The sequence below is a fragment of the Pipistrellus hanaki genome (genome assembly GCF_964339955.1).
Source record: "Pipistrellus hanaki genome assembly, chromosome: 17".
NCBI classification, from domain to species: domain Eukaryota; kingdom Metazoa; phylum Chordata; class Mammalia; order Chiroptera; family Vespertilionidae; genus Pipistrellus; species Pipistrellus hanaki.
The window spans coordinates 41,845,453-41,867,792 of NC_140519.1; the positions used below are offsets into that span (position 1 = coordinate 41,845,453).

The 22,340-nt window shown below is 53.9% G+C and overlaps 1 protein-coding gene and 1 long non-coding RNA gene across 5 annotated transcripts in view; one reads left to right on the forward strand and one right to left on the reverse strand.

The window, feature by feature from the left end:
• The first annotated feature begins 14,885 nt into the window (after window positions 1–14,885).
• Window positions 14,886–19,775, forward strand: LOC311611988. The gene is made up of 2 exons (XR_014793192.1): window positions 14,886–18,155; window positions 18,194–19,775. It is a non-coding gene; the product is annotated as an uncharacterized lncRNA (long non-coding RNA).
• The window catches only part of PTDSS1 (phosphatidylserine synthase 1), a 47,492-nt gene continuing 44,450 nt past the window's right edge, over window positions 19,299–22,340 (reverse strand). For all 4 annotated transcript variants that reach the window (XM_084864571.1, XM_084864570.1, XM_084864572.1 and 1 more), the window contains 2 exons: window positions 22,249–22,318; window positions 19,299–20,298 (listed from right to left, as the gene is read on the reverse strand). In XM_084864571.1, the coding sequence (XP_084720697.1) occupies window positions 20,198–20,298; window positions 22,249–22,318 (171 nt within the window). In that variant the 3' untranslated portion in view covers window positions 19,299–20,197. The remainder of the gene's footprint in view (window positions 20,299–22,248; window positions 22,319–22,340) is intronic.

Genomic DNA, 22,340 nt, shown 5'->3' on the forward strand with positions numbered 1-22,340 from the left:
CTCCGTTTGTTCAGCTCTCCTTTGGCAAATGTCAAGCCCGAGTCCGTGTATTTGGACGGCGGTGGATGAAGCTAGGCCAGCAGCCCTCCATGGGCGTTCTATCTGCTGACGGCACCTCCCCGACCTTCCCTCCGCCAGGCGCTGGGAGTCCTGGGAGCATGGACTTAGCCCGGCTTCCGGTTGCTTTCTTCTCTTCCAGATAAACAGCAGAGGTCAGCCAGCACAGACTCCAGCTCCGGAGCTCGCCCTGAGAGCTAACGCCGTGGAAGGCCTGGGGCAGTTAAAGTGAACACAGACAAAGCACATGTCTATGTGTGGTCACTTCCAACGCATGATCTTTCCAGGGCTGTGCCTCCTTCATGCCCTTCTCATCAGTTACCTGCGTTTGGCCAAGAAATTCTCATGGGTGATCCCTTCTCCAACACATGGCTGGGAGGCAGGGAGGAAGGAAGGAAAGCAAAACTGGTTCTTCTTCTTCTTCTTCTTCTTCTTCTTCTTCTTCTTCTTCTTCTTCTTCTTCTTCTTCTTCTCCTCCTCCTTTTTTTAGTTACATTCCATTTTGCAAACAAATTGATCACCTGCTAATGGCCAGGTATTCTGCTTGGTGCTAGGGAGAAAGGGACTAGGAATTACAGCCAAGGGAAGGAGACAGGCCAGTTGACTCTCAATGATGAGAAGTGAGCAAGTACACAAAGCATCAGAGCCAAGGAAGGCTTGTGCCCCCGACTAGAATTGAACCCAGGAGCCCTGAGTCTGCAGGCTGACACTCTATCCACTGAGCCAAACCAGCCAGGGCCCAACCCCAGTTATTAAAGAGACTATCATCTCGCCCGGCTAGCTCAGTCGGTAGAGCATGAGACTCTTAAAGAGACTATCTTTTCCCCTAGTGGGTATTTTTAACTTCCTTGTCCAATATTAATTAACCATCGATGTGTGTGACCGCATATATATATTCTGGGTAGAGCTTCAGCAATCTTTTTCTTTCATCAGCACTAGAGGGTTTGTTTTTTTCTTATTGGTATGATAGGTTTAGAAACGATTTCTCATTTTTAAAAATCAATGGTGCAAAAGATATGCACCATATATTTCTGGAGAGCCAGAAATACGATACAAGCCCTCCCTGCTGACATAAACAAAGCTTAAGAATTTTGGAGGCTCAGTAGCTTACACACTCTATCATAACCCACCACGCCTGAGACCCTCCCTTCCTCCCCCCTCCGCCCCCGACCTCTGTGCCGCCCTGAGCCGAGGAGGCTGTGGCCTCCTTCTGACTAGGGGCTCCGATGAAAGCTGTCACTTAGAACATCATCTGTCCCGGGATGCCAAGTGTGTGTCAGACAGAGGGCAGAGATGCCATCACACCGAGAAAAGAGACCGTGCCTTATCTCCAGCGCCTGCTTATTCGTACGTGTTTGTCTGTGCAGCAGGTTTGGGCCTGGGCCTCTCTGTCAAGGCAAAGGTTGTGGGAGATGAGACCGAGAGTCCTCCCTCAGCCGCGGGAGGCGGTAGCTGCCCTGCACGAAGAGGCTGAGGACTCTAAGCCGCCAGGTTGGCCGGAGTCCACTGGCGCAGCGGGGCTTCTCGGCCTGTTTTTAACGGCGCTAGCCATCCTCCCGCTCCGCCCAGGCAGGGGCGAGCAAGGTGGCGGGGATCAGTGGAGCGGCAGGAAGGACGAATCCCATGGAAAGAAGCCCAAGTCCCACCAGGAAGACAGTGCCAGTCCTGACCAGTCGGGGTGATGCAATGGCAAAAACAAAACGAGATGACCGCATGGCAAGGGGGAGGGCTGAGAGCAGGATGCAGAGGGATGTGAGGCGCAGGTGAGGATGAGGGAGTCAGGACCGAGCCTGAGACCAGCGGGGGATCGCCAGGGTTTGTCTTTGCTCACTCTTTTCTAAAATCTCACCTTGAAAATCCCTCCTGAAGTCCTTCTACTGGCCTGGCTGGGACAACGAGCCCACCCCTGAGCTAATGACTATGGCTTGGAGGGGGAAGGGAAATTATCATTACTGTATGCCACGAGCATAAGGCACCGTCAACATTGATGAAAACGGGCGTCCGTGGGTAATCTACCAAAGTCCTAGTAATCCCCCCGCCTCATCCCCTGGCCAGCTAACCCTTAGCAGCATGGCACAGGAGTGAGGCCCCTAGGCTCCGGAGTCAGAGAGATGTAGGTTCGAATCTCCACTTTCCCAGTTACATTAGTTGTGTGGCCTTGGGCCTTGTGCCTCACCACACTGACTCGGTTTCCTAATCTGTAAAATGGGGAGGACACGGTGATAATCCCTCCGTGAAGCTCTAAGGCAGGGGTCCTCAAACTTTTTAAAGTGGGGGCCAGATCACGGTCCCTCAGAAAGCTGGAGGGCCGGACTATATGAACTACTAATCCCTACTGTAACACTTCGGCTGCGCTCACTGCCCAAAAAACCTGGCGGGCCGGATCAGACTCCTCTGCGGGCCGCATGTGGCCCGCGGGCCGTAGTTTGAAGACCCCTGCTAAGGAGACGGGCGGCGAGGGCACTCAGAGCCCAGCCTGGCTCAGGTGTGAGCTCAGCCAGCTCTTCCCCCTCCCGGCTGCCCCGCAGGAGTGGGCAGCCTTCGGGAGGCAGCAGGGCCTCGGGCCACGGCCTGGTGCCAACAGAATGAGATCAGGGTAACGGGAGGAACAGACTGACCTGAATCACAGCGCTCCGGCGAAGGGACCCATCTGACACCCCGGAGAGGACGGGGCCGGGGAGAGGAGCTGCCGGGCATGCGATGCTTCCCCAAAGCAGGGGTGCGGGGTCCTGTCCAAGCACCGGGTCTCCCCGCAGCGGAGGGCTTCTGGGAGGGGGGCCCTTCTCCGGCTCTGCGTGCTACTGCCCCCAGCCCTGGGGGCCACAGCTTGACATCACCCCTTTGTGAAATAACCAGAGGCCCGGTGCACAACATTCGTGCATTGGGGGTGGGGGCTGGAGGGGTCCCCTCAGCCCGTCCGGCGCCCTTTCTGGATAGTTGAGGGGCCCCGTAAAGAGAATCTGGGTGTAGTTACCTGGCTCTGTACGCTGCCCCGTGGGAAGCAGGAGGCCGATGCACCCCAGTGGCTGACTATTCAGGCTCCTGGGAGCAGCCAGTGGAGTCTCATGTCGTGGGGGCTCAGACTCTCATGGGGGAGAGGGGGGCTTCGGCCAGGCCTCTGATCCGAGGGCCGGGCCCTCCCCTTCCTGTGCGGCAGGAGTCAGCTTGGTCTCGAACATGGAGCAGAAGGAAGGGCCACGGGACCAGCGGGGCCAGGGGTCAGCTCGTCAGCAGCCTCTCCGGAGGCGTTGAAATGAAGCGAGTTGACATGAGACGGTGCACCAAGGAGGGGCGGTGGGGGAAGCTGTATCCTTCTGTGATGGGGCGTACGTTGATCACGAGCGAGGAGGTGGTGGTTTTGTAAAACCTTGAGGGAGTCCCAGAAGATGAAAAGATCCGTCCTGAGGAAGGAGAACCCGGAGGAAACGGCCTGGAACGCAGGCAGCTCACCAGCAAGATCCCCGCGGTGAGCTGGGACCGTCCTTCCGCCCCAGCTGTTCTGAGTTGAATTGCCCAGACCACGGCCTCTCCTAATGGGGACGCGGGGAAGAAGAGGACCCTTGCAGGAGGCCGTGCGGCACACATTCCTCCTGCTTCCCTGAAGGGCAGGCACACCTCTCCCAGGCTCCCCGGGGAATGGGGGGGAGAGACAGGCCTACCCTGCTCCCCGAGGGCCAGCCAGACTCCTGCTGCTGTAAGGCCTCAGGGCTGTGTCCACTCCCCAGCCGGAAAAGGAGTCCTCGGGCCACGTCCCATAGAGGCGCCCGGAGCTCAGTGGCTAAGGCCAGGCTGGGGAGCCAGGAGCCTGGGTTCAGCTTTCCACCTGGAGTCAGTGCAGGACCTCAGGCAGGCCGCTCCAGCTCTCTGATCTCCGTGTCTCACGTGTACACACTTGTGTGCTCGGACAGTGATTGTGCCTGTCTCGAGGGCCCTTAGTAGTCTGTGAGGACTCAGCATGGTGAGGCATTCGCAGGGGCCTGGCTCTGACAGTCTGCTCAGCGAGTGTTAGCTAGTCCCTAGCCCCGTGGTTGGCAAACTCATGAGTCCACAGAGCCAAATATCGACAGTGCAGCGATTGAAATTTCTTTAGAGAGCCACATTTTTTAAACTTAAACTTCGTCTAACGCCACTTCTTCAAAACAGACTCGCCCAGGCCGTGGTATCTTGTGGAAGAGCCACACCCAAGGGGCCAAAGAGCCGCAGTTTGCCGGCCACGGCCCTAGTCCTTTACTGTCCAGGGTGGTCACCACCAGCCACAGGTGCCCGTTGAGCACCAGACATGTGGCTGGTGTGGGTTGATAGGTGCCGTCCGTGTCAGATACACACGGATGCCAGAAACTTTTGCAAGAAAAAGCAAGGAAAATACTAGTATGCCATTGATCGTTTTTATATCGATTATGTGTTGAGAGTGCCAAATCCTAATGAGGGCACTTGGGACATCCTGGGTTAAATAAATACATGTTATTAAAACTCATTTTACCTGCTCCTTTTAATTCTTGATTTTGGTGAAAAGTACATAACACAGAACGTATCATCTTCAACATGTAAGTGTGCTGCTCAGTGTGTGCAGGAGAGTCACACATGTGACACAGACCTCCCGCACTTCTTCGTCTTGCAAATTGGAAACACTATCCCTGTGAAGTAACACCTCCCTCTTCCTCCTCAGGCAGCCCTTAGCAACCACCATCCCGCTGTATGCTTCTAAGAATCTGACTGCTTTAGATGCCTCCTATTAAGTGAAATCATCCAGTATTGGTCTTTTTTTTTTTTTTTTTAAAGAAACTCTTTTAAAAAAATACATTTTATTGATTTTTTTATAGAGAGGAAGGAAAAGGGATAGAGAGTTAGAAACATCGATAAGAAAGAAACATTGATCAGCTGCTTCCTGCACATTCTCTACTGAAGATATGCCCTCAACCAAGGTACATGCCCTTGACCGGAATCGAACCTGGGACCCTTCAGTCCCCAGGCCAACGCTCTATTCACTGAGCCCAATCAGTTAGGGCCAGCATTGGTCTTTTTGTAACTGACTTGTTTTACTTAGTATGAAGTTCTCCATGTTCACCCATGGAGTAGCATGTAACAGGATTTCCTTTCTTCTTAAGGCTGCCTAATATTCTGTTCTTTTTATTTATTTATTTTTTTAAGATGGCTACTAGAAAACAACATTTTCTTTGTAGCTTGAATGCATTTCTACTGGATGGTGCCAGTACAGAATTGGTGGTTCTCAACCACCTTCCTTAGAACAATCAATTTGCAACACCCTCTCCTGAAATAAACGTTAGACATAACTCATCTACATGCATAATTGTTAAAAATCAGCATAATGGCCTAACTGTAATAAAAAGATAAAAGAAAGGAACCTGTAGTTTAAAATGCATTTCAACTTATGACTAGACAAGAAGAAAGAATAATCAGATGCTTGAATACATTTGCAGAGTCACCATTAATGGGCCAGCGATTAACGCGGAGTAATAACTCAAATTCCGGGAATGCTACTGCCTTCAGAGATGCGATTTTCCGAAATAAAACAACTCAGTCAAGTTCCAACAAAACAAAAACGGTACAACTTTTTTATAGGGTTACATTCTTGTGAGACGGAGTATTAATTGAATGGAGAAAAACCCTCTATGTATGTATGGAGATGATTTAGAGTCTGGGTTCAGAGACTTGCAGATTGTGCACTGACATGACTATCCAGTGGGACGGTTAGAAATACAGAGGACCCCAGCGTCACTGTTTGTCATGCAGGACATTCCCGTAGACCTTAGGTGCCTGCTGAAGACCCGTGGCCTCCTCCAGTCACTGGGACCACCAAAAGCATCCATCCATTCTCTATTTTTCCATGCTCTGCCTCAGAGACAGCAGAGACCGCGCTGAGAAGCAGCAATGTTGTATTGTAAGGACCACAGGGTGGCCCACCCATGGCCTTCAGAACCCCACCTAAGGCCCAGGATACCTGCGTCTTGGTCTGGGCATGGCTGTATCAGGACTCAGACTGCGGTTCCGTCCCCAGGGCCCACTGGCTGGGGGAACTTTTCCTGCTCTGTCCATCCCTGACCATCCTTCCTGTTTTTGGACCTTCTGGAACCACCACCACCGAGCCCACAGCTGATGCACTGCTCAGGTGGGAAGCTTTCTTTCCCCGTGAGATGGTGAACCTGTCAGAGGCAGCGGCAGCTTCTTCTGCTTCCCCTGCCCCAGCCCCATGACACCGCTGTGCAAAGGGGTGCAAATAAATGTGTGTGAATGAAGGATCAAGGTGGAAGAAAGCAGATGGGGGAGAGATTTGGGATTGGGGGGTCAGGGGGTCAGGAACTCGCTTTCTGAGCTGGCTTGGGCATGGTCCTGGTGGAGGGGCCCCAGGGAGGGGGCCCTGTGGTTGCAGGTGCCTCTTTCCTAAGGAGCTTTGTTCTCCTCCACGCACAGGGCACACGCTGGACTCGCAAAGGATGCATCGCCCCGCACCCTCCACCCCCCGGGGGCAGATTTGGCCACAAATGATCAGAGAGAGATCAAAATTAGGTGTGCCTCTCCCAACTGAAAAGTTGAAGATCACATCTCAGAACGCCTTATGAGATGGACTTTATCCGCCAGTGGTGCCTACCAAGAGCGGAGAGAAAATTGTTTTGACACGAAAATCCAAATCCATTGGAAGCCCTCCTTAAAAAAAAATAAAAAAAAAAATAAAAAAAAATATATATATATATATCAGCTCATTCCTAAAGTTGTTCTTCCAAATATAGAACCTACTTAAAGTTTAACCTTTCTGAGGTTCAAGTTCATTTGTTCTTTGCACATACAATCTCAGCAGCTCCTTTATGTCTAAGAACAAAGGTTTGTTAAAGAGGAACCGTCTCCATGTCTCCTTGGACATCAAATAGTTCCTCGGAGGAAACGCTTTGATGAGTTAAGTGCAAATGAGTAGGAAACATACGGATTGGGTTTCTCATCTCATGCCCGTGGATCTGAGAGTGAAGAGGGGAACTCTTTTTGGGAAATATGGTTTGGATTTGGCTTCTGCCTACAACACAAACACTGATTCGCTTCAAGAATATGGATTTTTCCTTGGGTCTCGTCCCCCACCTTCAGCCCGAAGCATTAGCAATCATTCTTCCTAAAGAATTAATGTCAGGTCATCAAGTGGGGGAGAATTTTTGATTGGGGAATTCACAGATTACCAATGTGTAAGAACCAAATCATTTGGTGACAGGCTCACTTCCCACCAGACTGGTTTTTAAGTGTGTTTTTCAGAAACACCTCTCTGTTGGCTAAAGCCTATCACTAACCAGGAGGAACCAGGAGCCCTGGGTCTTGGTGAACTGAAAACACAGCCTTCTGGTAACCATGCTCAGTGGCTGGTCATCCCATTAAGAAGGTCTTTTCCTGCCCTAACAGGTTTGGCTCAGTGGATAGAGCATCGGCCTGCAGACTGAAAGGTCCCAGGTTTGATTCCAGTCAAGGGCATGTACCTTGGTTGCGGGCACATCCCCAGTGGGGGGTGTGCAGGAGGCAGCTGATTGATTCTTCTCTCTCATCAATGTTTCTAATTCTCTATCCCTCTCTGTAAAAAATCAAAAAAATATATTTAAACAAAAAAAGTCTTTTCCTACCCAGGGGTAGATGACTTTACTGGTGGTGTAACAATATGCATACACCACTAGGGAACTGGTCAGCACAAGCTTTCATACAGCGTCGAGAAGGGGTACATTAGAGATGCGAAAGCAGCTGACAGTGGATGTGGCACATGGAAGGTGCTCCCTAGATGTAGGTTCTGTCTGAAAAAACCTGAAAATGGACCCCTCTGACCTCTGAGGATGGGAACTGCGCATCCCACACAGCCCTGCTCAGCGGTGGGCCTGGCTGACAGCCCCGGCAGCCCTGATCCCCGGCACTGGCCCATGCTGGGCAAACAAGCTCCATCCTGAGGATGTGGAATTGGGTGACCGAGATTTCTACTGTCCGGGCACTGGGGCACCGGGCCCCGATGGGATGTAGAGTAATCACTTCTCACCCTGTCACAGAGAAAGCCTGGCCACGGAGGGGAAAGGGAATGAAGCAGTGACTCCGAGAAAACAGAGATGAGAGGCTGCGCCCTCCTGCTCCGAACCAGAGCGGGCCCTGTCATTCGGCCTCCCAAGGAGGAGTCGCTGATTTTAACGGCTTTATTGAGATACAGTCTGTATCCCATATAATTCACCCATTCAAACTGCACAACCCAGTGGCTTTTGGTGCATTCATAGGCATGTGCAACCATCCTCACGGTCCATTTCAGAACATTTCCATCCTCTCAACAAGATACTCCCCACCCCCCTTGTACTAGCAGCTATCACCTCTCTTCCCACCACCCTCTCCCACAGCCCCAGGCAACCACTAACCTACTTTCTGTCTCTACAGAGTTTCCTATTCTGCGCCTTCTTATGAACAAAATTATAAATATGTAATCCTTTGTGACTGGTTTCTTTCATTTAATGTAATGTTTTTTCAGGTTTACCCATATTTTTCAGGTTTACCTCATTCCTTTCGATGGCTAATCTTCCACTGTGTGGAGACACCACATTTGTTCACCATCCATCAGTTGATAGGCATTGGATCATGTTTACCTTTTTGCTATCATGAATAATGCTGCTGAACGTTCATGTGCCCCAAGTATGTCTTGACTTCCCTTCACCTTCCCTGTCTCCACCTTGGCTTAAGTCACTATCTCCAAGAATCTCATTCCCAGCTCTGACCAGGTAGCTAAGCTGGTTAGGCCAGTGGTCGGCAAACTCATTAGACCACAGAGCCAAATATCAACAGTCCAATGATTGACATTTCTTTTGAGAGCCACATTTTTTTTAAAACTTAAACTTCTTTTAACGAAACTTCTTCAAAATAGACTCGCCCAGGGCTTAGTATTTTGTGGAAGAGCCACACTCAAGGGGCCAAAGAGCTGCATGTGGCTCGCGACCACTGGGTTGTGGATGCCAAGGTTGCAGGTTCTGTTCCCTGTCAGGGCACATACAAGAAGCGACCAATGAATGCATAAATAAGTGGACCAACAAATTGATGTTTCTCTCTCTCTGAAGTCAGTAAAAAACAAACAAAAACAAAAAAAACTCCTTCATTCTTCCCCTTCTCCAACCTCTTCTCCACTTCACTTCCAGAGGATCTTTTAGAAATGTAAATCAGATCATGTCACTCCCTAGTTTAAAATCTGTGAATGGATTCCCATTGTGCTGGAGAAAAAAAAAAATCCATTCCAAGATAACAAGGCTCTGTGCCTTCTGGTGCCTGCTGTTACCCTGTCCATCTGCTCCAGTCCCTCCCTCACCTCCCTCCAGGCTCATGATCTCTCTCACATCCTTAACACACTGTCCTTTCCACCTCGAATTCCACGTGGCTATCAGCTCAGTGCAGCTTCCATGTGGCTCTTCAGAGAAGCAGTCAGTGCTCATCAGAGCAAAGTAGGGCCCAATCCCAACCCCACCTCCATGGTATTCTTCCTCACAGTATTCAATTTTTCTTCATACAATTTCAAGGATTTGAAAATTCTTGTTTATTACTACTCATCTTTCCCAGATTATGGTCTGCCTTATTTACAGTTCTATCCACAAAGCCCGAACAGCAGTGCCTTGCTGTTGACAAAATGAATGTGGGTTTTATAGGAACAAAGAGAGGAACTTTATTTTTTTTTAACTTGTTTCTGTTTCTAGTCTTTCCTGAGACCTCACCTTGAGACACCCACCTCTGTGTTGTTATAATAAGCTCTTCTCTTCATTGGAGCTCGCTGGAGTGGGTCCTGTTCCTTACATCTCAGCAATCCATGACGAACAACTTTTTCCACCAGCTGTTCACTGATCCTCTCAAAAACGTTATGGCTGGGGGCCACCACAACACGAGGAACTGTATTAAAGGTTCGAGGCATGAGAAAGGTTGAGAACCGCTGTTCTAGACATTCTATTAGAGACCCTCCATAAAATGGCTGCTAGTCAACTAAGGCTTTGTAGGTACAGCTGTCTAGTCATCTGTGATTCCAAAGAGCTATTTTTACTCCCCTATTTCTTCATTTCCTTCACAATGTATGTGACAAAAGACTTTGAATATACACCTTGCAGAAATTTTTCCAAACCGTCCTTTCTCCAAAGGTGTTCTTTGGAACACTGGTTTGCTCATTGTGACCATTTTAAGTAGGTTTTCTTTGGTACAAAAATTCTCAGAACCTTTAATGTGTTCATGTGCACTGGGACTCTCCAAGAGGAGCTATGATAGCATGCTGGGTTTCTTGAAAGTTTTAAAAATCATTTTTAAACTTAGGTGGGATGTATACTCTGAGATTTGTTCATTTATAGCATGCACTTGATCTCCCAACCTAGTAATCTTACGGAAAAAAATGATACATTAGTCCTGTATGGCTTGTTCTTAGTGAATCTTGACTAATATCCAGTAATTGATGTTTCCTTCTGTAAGGATGGTCACAGACCACCTTTAATAGCCTGCTCTAGAATTTTACTGTGGATTAATAACAAGCTTGTTGGTCTGACGCTTTCCAAATCAACCTCTCTCCTCCTGTCTCCTGATAACGCTTTCCTGTTTCTCAGAATGTAGCCTACAATGTTTCTGAAATCCAGCGCCATAGTCATATGATACTAGAGGCCCAGTGCACGAATTCGTGCACCTGTGGGTTCTTCAACCTGGCCTGTGAAGATTGGGCTGAAACCGGTGCTCCAACATCCCCCGAGGGGTCCTGGATTGTGAGAGGATAGTTTCCAGGTACGCGCCCTGGAATCTGGCTCCTTCCTCTATGATTCCAGGTGCATCCCCCAAGAACTGCAGCTGCCAAGTCACGGCAACTCAGCAGCTGTGTTGAGTATTTGCCCCCTGGTGGTCATTGTGTGTCATAGCTATCGGTCAGACGGTCAGACAGTTGCTTAGGCTATTATATATATATATATTTGCCTAGAAACAACATTTTTAACACAGATGTTATCTTGGGATTCAATTCCTTTCAACCAAGGCATGTTTGGCCTTTTTCCAGGTAGAATATCACTTCGTTGATGGAGAAGCTATAAATGCAATCTAAATAACTCAGCTCCATGGTCAAGACAGAGTCCTAGCTTTGTTCAAGGGATAAAATATGTTCCTCGACGGCCTGCCACGGCCTGTTAGGAAAGCCTGTGGTGAGCAGATGTGAGAGGGAAGAACATTTGCGTTTGAAGCAAACACAGCTCCCTACGCAAAGCCGGTCCCGACAGGATCCAAGGAGCAGGATGACAGGTGATCCTTTCAGTTCAGGGAAACCACCTGTGGACGTTCTTCCTGGAGCCCCTTTCTCATGAAGAGCCACCGGGCCTGCATGCAGAGAAGGAAGAACATCTTTCCAAGACACGTGGCTCCGGCCAGAACCCCCGTAAAGGCTGCTGTCGCCATCTGAGGACCAGAGGAACTGCGTCTTGTCAGGAACGAAGCAGCTCACATGGGAGCAGGAACTGCTCTGTCAACTGTCACATCCGATGAGGCAGACCCGCAGATCCTTCTGGGGAGAGACCCCCAGGGCTGGAGACGGGCCTGCCGAGCAGAGCTCCTGGTTCTTCTCCTCTGGGCCCTGGGCCGAGTGCCCATTTGCAATGCCCGCTGGGGACAGGCTGTCCGGGCGGGAGGCGACAGTCACAGAGGGCAAAGGGCGGGGGACAGGGGAGCAGGGAGTGAGAACACTACTCTTTCCCCTTAGTTATTTTGTTTGCTGCGGCTTCTGGGACTCCCCCTGATGCATGAGCGTGGCCCTGGCTGTGATGGCTTGGGAGGCCCCAGCAGAGGGAAGGAGGTGCCAGGGGTGAGCGGGGCTCCACTAGGGGCAGAGCTGGGCGTGGAGGAGGCTGCTGGCGGCGTGAATGTCCAGTAGACTCCCCCTTTCTGGCACAGTGCTGTGCTGTGGGGATGGCTCTCGGGCCTGGGGCCACCTGGCCACCCAGGCTGGCCACTACTGCCGTGGGCTGGAACGGACCAGGCGTGCCAGCCAGAACGGCCAGCTGGCCACTGCCCTGAGGGCGAGCACCGGAATCGGGGTGCCCGAGGGCTGATGGGGCCCCAGGGTAGGACGGATCCCTAAGTCTTAGAGAACGTGGGCGGGACGGAATGAGGCTCACAGGGGCATCCCGCCGGCACTGGCGTCTCAGGGTCTGAGCAGTCAGTGGGAAGGATTTGAGATGTGGCTTCTCTGAACCCAGGTGAAGGTAGAGGCAGATTTCTGTGCGGTTTGTGATGTTGAGTCCCCCTCACTCGCCTCCGCTTCTTCCAAGCCCACAGCTGCCTGGCACTGGGGTCACGTGGCATTTACTTTGATCAAGTTTGGGAGGTAAGCATTTTTTATATTCTTTTTCTTAGAAAGAACCTCTAGAATTGCGAACCCCAAATGGAGGGCTCCACAAAACCCGGAGTTTTGAGTTACACCCGTGAACCGGCACCCAAGGCAGAACACAGGAGCATTCTTGGGGCTCTGGCAGCACCAAGGCAGGCGCTGCGGGGGTGGGGGTGGGGTTCTGCACCTGCCCCAGCCCTCGCGCTGGGAATCAAGAAGTGGGCTCAGACCTCATCGTCAAGGAATGGATGCCCTCAGAAACTTGGAAGAAATTTTCTGACTAACACCCCAAAGGGGCGCGATCAATTTCCACTATCGATGGAGATCTATTGACTCTCAGCAGAGGGATGGAGGAAACCCCCCTCCCCCCCGTGTAATGCTGTTCTAGCTGACTGGGCATCCTGACCCGGGTCAAACGGACACATACAATGAGCCATGGTTCTGAGGTGTACCTGCCCTGTGGCCGTCCCGGCTTATCTTTGCTGTTGACATCACTCAGATGCGCATACACAGAACCTTCTGGCAGAGACACAACATACAATAGAAAAACAACGAAGCCAGTTTGGCTCAGTGGTAGAGCATCGGTCTGCGGACTGAAAGGTCCCGGGTTCGATTCCGGTCAAGGGCATGTACGTTGGTTGCGGGCACATCCCCAGTAGGGGGTGTGCAAGAGGCAGCTGGTCGATGTTTCTCTGTCATCAATGTTTCTAGCTCTCTATTTCTCTCCCTTCCTCTCTGTGAAAAATCAATAAAATATATTTTTAAAAAAACATAGAAAAACGGACCTGCGGCTGAGGCTCCACCTCTCCCCCACGCCCGCTGTGGGGTCCGGCTTCCAAAGGAAACATCAGGAAGACAGGAGGGCGAGTGCAGGAGTGACTAGGTGCCTGGGAGAGTATATATGCCTGTGGGGGGACACGTGTGTGATTTTAAGCATCATATTCGCACACACGGCTCCACGGTCAGCATACTTGCTAACCACACAAAGAAAAACACCGTGGACTTCAATAGATGCTCTGGCTGTCGGAGACTCGAGGTGTTTGTTCAGCTTTCTCCCATCATGTGTGCACTGGGCGAGGCTGGGCCGAAAGGGGGGGAAATGAGCCTGGGCATTGGATTCCGTGGTCAGAGGAGGCGGGCACGGAGCCGCTGCTGCCCAGCTTGTGAAATCCAAGCCCGGGCTGGCCCACCGCGGGAACACACACTCACACCCTGCGGCTGCCCCGTCTCAGGAGCCTCCGTGGCTGTCCTTACAGCTTCCGGCAGCCGTGAGCAGTCCCACGGAGCGAGCAGAGCCTGGCCTGGTAAAAGGGACAGGAAGGGAAATTCAAAAACAGACGGGAAAACCTCCTCCCTCCAAGTTAGCGTGCTGGGGAGGGTCTCGCAGAGTGAGAACCCAGGGGCTGGCCTGCAGGGGAGGCCGCAGGGGCAGGCCGAGGAGGGCACAGACCTCAGGGGCACCTCCCGCCCCTTCCCTCCCGGGGGCCGGGGGCGTTTCAAACTAGTTGGCAGCGAGTCATCAGAAAAATGCTAGTGTTCGCTCTGGAAAAACAGCCTCTCCGAGGGACCTTTCGGCACCGTTATCTGCTCTCCCCGAGAAATGAAAGCCATATGCACACCACCCTTAAAAGCCAGCAGCCCCGGGCCGTTCCGTGATTGCTGGCCGTTAGGAACGCGGTATTTATGATTTACATTCTTTCCCATACTCCGCCGTTTTCCAGAAGTGAGGAGCAGAGGTTTACGGCCTCACCAGATCGTAAATCAGATTCCTGAGGGCAGAGGGAGCTCCAGGCTGGAGGCCCTGCCTGGAGTTTGCAGGAGGCATCGGAGCAGCAGGAAAAGAACCGCCTGGGGACGGAGGACCCTGCTTCCCGGGAGCGAGAGGCACCCAGGCTGGCAGGCCTCCTCTGCCCGCAGCAGCCAGCCCAATTGCACCCGGGCCAGCATCTGGCTCCGAGGGGTGGCCATCCCTCACGCAGCCAGCGCCTGGACCCGAGTCACTCTGGCCCCTTCCGAAGGCAGGGAGACAGGGGCGTGGGCCTCCCAAGGACTCTTTGCTGAGGCCAAGGGAGCGAGGTGGGGCGACTGGATCCTACAGGGGGTGAGATGGGTGCACAGGAGTCCTGGAGCCGGGGGTGAACCTTAGGCTAGGGCTCCCCGGCGCCCCCTGGTGGCGGCGTGCTCTTGTTCGCCTGCTTATCCTCGCAGCCTCGAGACCTTGGGAAATGGGAGAACACAGCAAACTCACAGGATTCCAGAACACACATTTGGGGGGCCGGCCTAGCTCAGGGGTTCCCCATCAGGGCACATGCCCGGCTGCCAGCTTGATCCTCAGTGTGGAGCCTTACAGAAGGCAGGCATCACTGCTTCCCATCATGGGTGTTTCTCTCTCTCCCTCTCCCTTCCCCTTTGAAATCAATAAAAATATTGCATATATATTTTTATTTTTATTTTTAAAGGAGAGAGAAAAGAACACACATCCGGTGCTGGACACACGGTGGGAGGGGCTGTGTGAGGGGCACCCTTTCCACCTCGCTCTCCAGAAAAGCCAGTGCTGATGTGGCCCCCCAGTCTCTCAAAGGTTCCCGGTGCTGAGCATGCTTTTATCTAAAAGATTCGCCTGCAGTGACGCTGGCGAACCCCCCCCCCCCCCCCCCAATTCTGGTCTGGATTTCATCCACTCAGAGAAGTGGGGATCCTAAGCTTTTTTTAAAAAAAAAAAATACACTTTGCGTTTTTACAGAGAGGGAGAGGGATAGTTAGAGACATCAATCAGATGCCTCCTGCACACTCCCTACTGGGGATGTGGCCGCAACCAAGGTACATGCCCTTGACAGGAATCGAACCTGGGACCCTTCAGTCTGTAGGCCTATGCTCTATCCACTGAGCCAAATCAGTTAGGGCCCTAAACATTCTTAAAGTGGAGCTTTCTTGCCCTAGCCGGTATTGCTCAGTGGACACAGACCGAAGGGTTCTGGGTTTGATTCCGGTTAAGGGCATATGCCCAGGTTGTGGGCTTGATCCTCTACAGGGGGCGTGTAGGAGGCAGCCGATCAATGATTCTCTCACCCTTAATGTTTCTCTCTCTCCCTCTCTCAAATCAATAAAATCACGTTAGGGAAAAAGTAGAACTTTCTGAAGCCTTTCCCAGGGTGCACTGAGATCCAGCGCCTCGCCAGTCCGGTCCTCGGTGCAGGCGGGTGGACTGCCAAGAACGGGCGGGAACAGCTGTGGGGCGAGTGGGCGCAGGCCTGCTACCCAGGGCGGGCCGTGAGGACGGACGTGCCCCCGGCCTGGGCCCCACACCGGCATCACGGCTGTTGTGTGTAAGCTTCAGACATGAAAACGCAGCATTTTGGTCCTTCAGGCTCCAATGTTTCTATTTTCTGTTTAACGGTAAACAAACCTCATGTCCTGTGGTTTGTAAGCCACAGTTCCCTTTACTCAGCATCCTACGGAGCTGGGGGGATGGTCTCTGAGGCCCTGGGAGACTGTGGAGGGGCAGGCCCGGCATGCTAGTGCCCATAGGTGATGGGCCCTGGGGCAGGATGTTTGGGAGCATTCCTATAACAAAGGCAAACCATTCACACGGGCCACAGGTTCCAGTCTGGCTGGGCCCAGCAGAGCCGAGGCTGGGTGGGCGGTTACGTCAGCTGTGGCAGCAGACCTCTGCAAACCCTAGTTCCTGAGTGATGACGCTGTCCTCACTGCGTTTAGGAGAAGGGGGTGCATTTGCCAACGCCGGTCTCCCCGCTCCAGGGGATCATGTCGGGGGCTTGCGCATCCCCTGTGCCAGCACTGCGGGTGGGAGGCGTGCCTGTCACTGCCCCGCCACCAGGTCGGTTTTCAGCCTGAGCATTAAGATGCATAAACAGCTCGGCCCTGAGCCTTGGGGCTCCCTGGACCTGCGCACATCCTTGTGTTAGGTTATGACAGCAAAGGTCTCGGCTTCAAAACCGCCCCACCGAGGCCCAGAGGGACGTGGGACAGGCTGTCCCGTGAGGCTGTGAGTGGATTATCGCTGTCTTCAGGAAGCAGGAGGCAAGGGGGACTCGTCCCTCTGAGCATCCCCACAAACTACAAGTTCATACCCTCCTTTTGTAGACACTCACAGTTCCTTTAAATTCACAGCAGACCGCAAAATGAAAAAGCCTTAAGTGTGTACTGCATCAAAGTTCAATTAAAATGTTTACTTCAGCCGAAACCAGTTTGGCTCAATGGATGGAGCATCGGCTTGCGGACTCAACGGTGCCGGGTTCGATCCTGGTCAAGGGCATGTACCTGGGTTGTGGGCACATCCCCAGTGGGGAGTGTGCAGGAGGCAGCTGATGGATGTTTCTCTTTCATTGATGTTTCTAACTATCCCTCTCCCTTCCTCTCTGTAAAAAAATCAATAAAACATATATTTAAAAAAATAAAATGTTTACTTCATCTGCAATGGCCATAGGTCACCTGCGATTGCTGTGGCACCAGATTTGGAATAAAATGTGACACGGGAAGTGCTGTAAGAATCCAATTATGGGCCAGCAGACTGCAGCCTTAGCCCTAACGCCAACCCCCTGAGCACAAAACCCCACACCTGATTCTTCCAGCGACACACCCCAAGGACAGGTGGGTCTGCGATGAAACCCCGATGGCTCTCCTTGGTCTGAACCATACAAATGGGAGATGGCCTCCAGGCTGCCATAGCCGCCTGTGGGACTCCTGTTTCCTTAGCAACCACCAGGCTACCCAGGCAGCCCACCCGCCGGACTGTCAGCCAGGAGCTCCTGGCAGAACCCAGAGAGCGCGCGGGCGAAGCCGTGTGTGCAGTGCTCACGTCAGCCTGCCTTCCCCTGTGTTCTCTCTCCCACCTCGGGCCTGGCCTTCTCTCCCTCGCCAGCCTCCGCGGCCAGGGCCTGCCCGCCTGCAGGATCACACACACAACAGCGGTCCGTCCCGGAGGCGGGTCCTCACAAGAGGCCTCCCTTAGAAGGGCCTCGAGGCAGCTTCGGAGGGAGGCCCCCAGGTGCGGACGGACGCATCTGGCAGAGGGTTTTATTTTATTTCTCCTGGGCCAGCACAAGCCCCGGCAGAAATGAGACGGGCGTTTACAGGGTGTCCTCTATCGTCAAACTGTCTAACGGGCCAGTGAGCCGCCCCGGCCCTGCCGTGGGGGCAGTTTGCAGGGCGTTTACAAAGGGGCAGACGGAGAAGCCGGAGGGGCTGCGGGAAGACCCGGTGACAAGAAGGGAGCAGTGGCTACCACGCAGGGCAAGGCTGCTTACGGAGGAAACACATCAAACATCCTTCCCGCAGCCCGTCGGAAACAGTGGCTTTTGGGCGGTCTGTAAGTCAGGAGCGTGTGCTCATTTGCAATCAAATAACGTCCCATATTAGACGAGGTCTCTGAAACCTGCATCCCCTTTCCATCAGCGTGAGGTCTGTTTCCATGGAGACGGGCGGGGAAAGCAGGCCAAAGCCACGGTGTGGTTTCCGGGAGGAGCGGCTCGGCGGGGCTGGCCAGTCGGGGAGAGCACTGGCCTTGTACCCACTGGAGCCAGGAGTGCTTACCGGAAGGGGAAGAGCGTAAACTCCAAGGAAGGGCCTGGGAAGGATCCGAGGACTCTCCTGGCCGTTCCGTACACAGAGGCTGAGGAAAATGGTCTCGTGTGTACTCGCTTTTTGCATAGCCCACAGCGAAGTCCGAGTCAGCGCTCACCCCAGCACACGCAGCTCTTCTCCCTGGAGAAGGCTAAGAGGAGCACCCAGTGCTAACCCGGTGCGAACAGGTGCCTCTCAATGGCCTAGGAGGGAGAGTGCCTCTCGGGTGGGACTGAGCTGTTCCCCAGCTATCACTGGCCAGAGGAGTGTGAAGGCTCCAGGCCCGATGCCCCAGAGAACAGACCCGCAGACGCTCTGGGAGTGGCCCCGGGAGGGAGGAGGGAGACGTGTGTGGGAGACGCAGAAGCCCTCAGTGCGGCCAGCGAAGTGCAGGAAACACATTCACCTCCACTCACCCGACACCGTGTTTCCCAGAGGCCTGCTCGCCGGGTTCCAACGTTCTCGGGTGCATGTCTCTTCTTTTAATGTTTTTAATTGGTTTTTAGAGGAAGAGGAGGGGAGAGGGAGACCAAAACACTGACTAACATGAATTGGCTGTCTTCCTGCACACCCCCTCCTGGGGGTGGAGCCCACAACCTGGGCATGTGCCCCGAGGAACCCAACCAGAAATCCTCTTGGTTTATGGGCCGGTGCTCAGCCACTGAGCCACACCAGCCGGGCGGGGGGGCGCAGCTCGCTGCCTCGCCTCGGGGCTCCCACGGCGCGGCTCGCTCCGCACACGGCAGCCCCCGCAGCGGCCCTTCCTCACTGGCCCTCAGCCAAGCGCCGCCAGAGGCCCAGACCCAGGCTGCGACCCGCCTGCGTGACTCACTGAGCCCCTTCGCCCGGAATTCTTCTGCAGAAAAAGGAAAACGGCCGGGACCGGTTTGGCTCAGTAGCTAGAGCGTCGGCCTGCGGACTGAAAGGTCCCTGGTTCGATTCCAGGCAAGGGCATGTACCTTGGTTGTGGGCACATCCCCAGCAGGGGGTGTAAAAAAGGCAGCTGATCGATGATTCTCTCTCATCGATGTTTCTAACTATCTCTCTCTTCCTCTCTGTGAAAAATCAATAAAATATATTAAAAAAAAAAAAAAAAAAGAAAGAAAGAAAGAAAGAAAGAAAGAAAGAAAGAAAAAGGAAAACGGGACACTCCCAGGGTTAAAGATCTCCTTAACGGGAGAAAAGACGGGGAAACCTTTGTGCTCTGCTTTCAGCAGGTGTCTATACGTCTCCATAAAGCACTCACAGCCGCCTGCTCCTAGGGTCCCTCTAAGAACACAGGCTGCTGATAAGCAGGGAACAGACCAGAGGAGGCAGAGAGTGAGCACCTGGCAGACAGGTCTTGGACAGGCTTTAATGTGGATTGTTTTTCCGGAAACAGGAGCCGGCAGAGGGCGGAGCCTGGCATGGAGAAGGGAGCACTCACCAGCACCTCACACGGAGCAAGAGACAATGTCAGCGACACGCCACGGAGGAGACAACGAACGAACGAACGAACGGCAAAGGCACCTGGCTGCGGAGGGGCGGCCCAGCAGGCCGCTGAGCGCACTGTGGGGAGTGTGGCCGGGGAGGGTCCCGCCGGAGCCCAGGCCCCTGTTGGCGGCTGCCCTCCCCTCGGAGTGGGTCACACCTGCCGGGAGGCGTCAGGCCTAACGGGGGGGGGGGTGAGGGTGGCTGCTCAGAAACGCAAAAGCCCTCCTTTCCCTTCGCCTACAAGACGGGCCCTCCCCAGTTCAGCTCCAGCAGTGGCTTCTGAGGGCGGTCAAGCATCCGGACTTAAAAATAAACAACAAAATAAGACACAGACAGGCGGCCTGAGTGTAAACCAGTGGAGTGGGGAGGCAGGTTCCTAACGCCCGGGGCCATCAGCTCTGCGGCCATCACCCTGGCGAGGGAGAGTCTCCCGGTGCCCACGGGGCGCATGGCTCTTGGCAGCGGTGAGAGCAGCGGCCTTTTCCTTCGAACCCGTGTCCCGCTTGCTGCTGGTGACCGCGTGCCGAGCGCTGACCTGGAGGAGGGGACCCCGCCTCGGCACAGGGCCCCGGGCAGCGCCTGCCTGCTGTGGCCGTGCCCGTGGGAAAGACCGACGCCCTCAGCTAATGACACCCCCCGGGGTCCCCTCTCCTCTTCCCGTCCGTGACCTCCAGGCGGGAGGTGCCATGACCCCGCGTCCCTCTCCGTTCTAGGCACTCTCCAGACATCTTGGACCAACTGGGTCTTTCATTTCTTCCCAACGCCGTTGGTGACTTTGGACTTGGAATGTCGGTTTCTTCTTCGGGAAGAGTGGCTTTCGCTGTTGCCTGGATGCCTGTCTTCAGAACCTGCCAGAGGAACGTACAGTCACTGCCACCGTGGCTCACTCAGGGCTGTGAAGTGCGGGCTCTTCCACTGGTCCTTGCGCGCCACCTAGTGGCCTCGTTAATAAATGAAGGCAAGGCAGGGAGGCCCCAGAGCTGAGCCGCAGGGCACACAGCCTGGGGGGAGTGGGGTGGCGGCCCCGAGAATTCCTACACTCGCATGACGTGCAGGTGAGGTGATGGAGCCAGAATTGAGCGCACAAATGAAACCGAAGCACAAAGGAGGGCAATGAAAAGGGAAACTGCATGGGGGTCAAGTTTACCCTCGCAGCCAGAGTGCGCGATCCAGGTTCCCTCACCTGGACTCGCTACACACCCATCTCCAAACCCCTAAACTGGACGGGCTTCCTGGCTTTATAAAGTTAAACAGGTCACATGCCCTCCATCATGTGACCTGGAGGCCACTTCACAGATCTGCTCACGACAAAAGGGCTGGAGCCACGCCGCGAAGATGCCACCTGCCCTCGAGAGGAGCCTTCTACAAGGACAGCACCACCTCGCTGTCAGGCTGGGTGGGGGGGAGTTCAGAGAAAGACCTCTGGCCAGCTGAGTGCTGCGCAGTCAATCAGCTGGCACCTCGGGGTAGAGATGGCGGAGGTGGGGGAATGGGGGGTAGGGGGAGAGTGGCGGGTGGGAGAGACACTCCAGGGACAGATGTGTAAGGCTTGGGAGGTCAGCCAACTTTCTGGCATTGGGTAGGCTCTGCTCTTGGGCTATGTACATGGCCAACTCCTGGCCTCACAGCCAAGCCAGAAGGCTGTCTGTCCCGGGGCCCAGCCCCGCCCCAGGGGGTCTCCACCTGAGACCGCCACTAAGGAAGTTCAGAGGGTGCTGGCCTCCATGGTAAGGGGCATCTGGCTTAGTCCACAGGACTTTTGCCACTCTGAGGATTTTTTCTTTTCTTTTTTTTTTACTATTCTATTTTTTATTGGCGTATAGCTCCAGCACCGCTTACTTCTCTCAGCCTTTTCAGTGGAGAAGTGCTGCATGTGCCGAGGACTGATCTGTAAGAACGGGCTGTGAATCAGGGAGCCCTGGGGAACCCCTCTGCCCGTTTATATCAGCATTCTGAACCAGGTTGCTGACCAACTCCTTGGTTTGGCAAAAACCCCCTCAACGAGTGTGTGTGTGTGTGTGGGGGGGGGGGGGGGTGCCAGTGCAGTGGAGTGTATGCCAGTGTCATCCGGAGGGAGAGCTCGGAGAGGCTTGACCCCCAGGGAACTCGGGAGGGCGGCCAGGACACCGCCTTCCTCTCCCCGTTCTTTCTGGGGAGGTCCTCTGGGCGGTGATTCTCGGAGCTGAACCTCGGCCCGGCTTGGTTCTCGCCTTCAGTCAGGCCTCCCAGTGGGCTCAGAGGAACTGCTGTCCAATAGGGTGTCTCAGTGCCATTATTTCACGTCCCTAATTCTTTAAAATAACGAGTGGCCCCAAATCTTCCCCAAACGCTCCTTGGAGAGAGGCCAGCGGGAGATCCCTGACCACCGCTGACATCCCTCTCCCGCCGCCTGCCTCTGGGACAAATGGGCCACCCACCTACCCCTTCGGAAAGGCTTTCCTCCCGGGGCACGGGCCTTCCTAAGCCTCTCACTCAGGTTAAAGCCGGAGGGAGAACACTCCCGGGGAAGCTGAGACGTGGGGCCGTGACGCCTGCCTGCCTCAGAGCAGGCAGAACCCGCGGCGCCTCCTCTTAAGCACGTTTCCAGGGCAGATCCTGCCAGCACAGGCATGTTCCTTCCTGGGCAGAGCCTGCCAGCACAGGCATGTTCCTTAGAAGGAACGGAGGCGCCGATGAGCCTGAGACCCTCCGAGCACATGCTCAGCACGCAGAAGCGAAACGCTGGCCCTCAGTCTCCTCCCTGGGCCTTGGGCAGGGCAGGACCAGTGAGGGTTAGGCAGTGAGCAGAACAGAGGTACCTTTTGTGCCTTTCCCGTGAGGCCAGGAAATGTCCGGGCTGTAGCTGCCGTCCTCACACTCGGAGTAGGTCTGCGGAGAGAGGGGCGGCTGG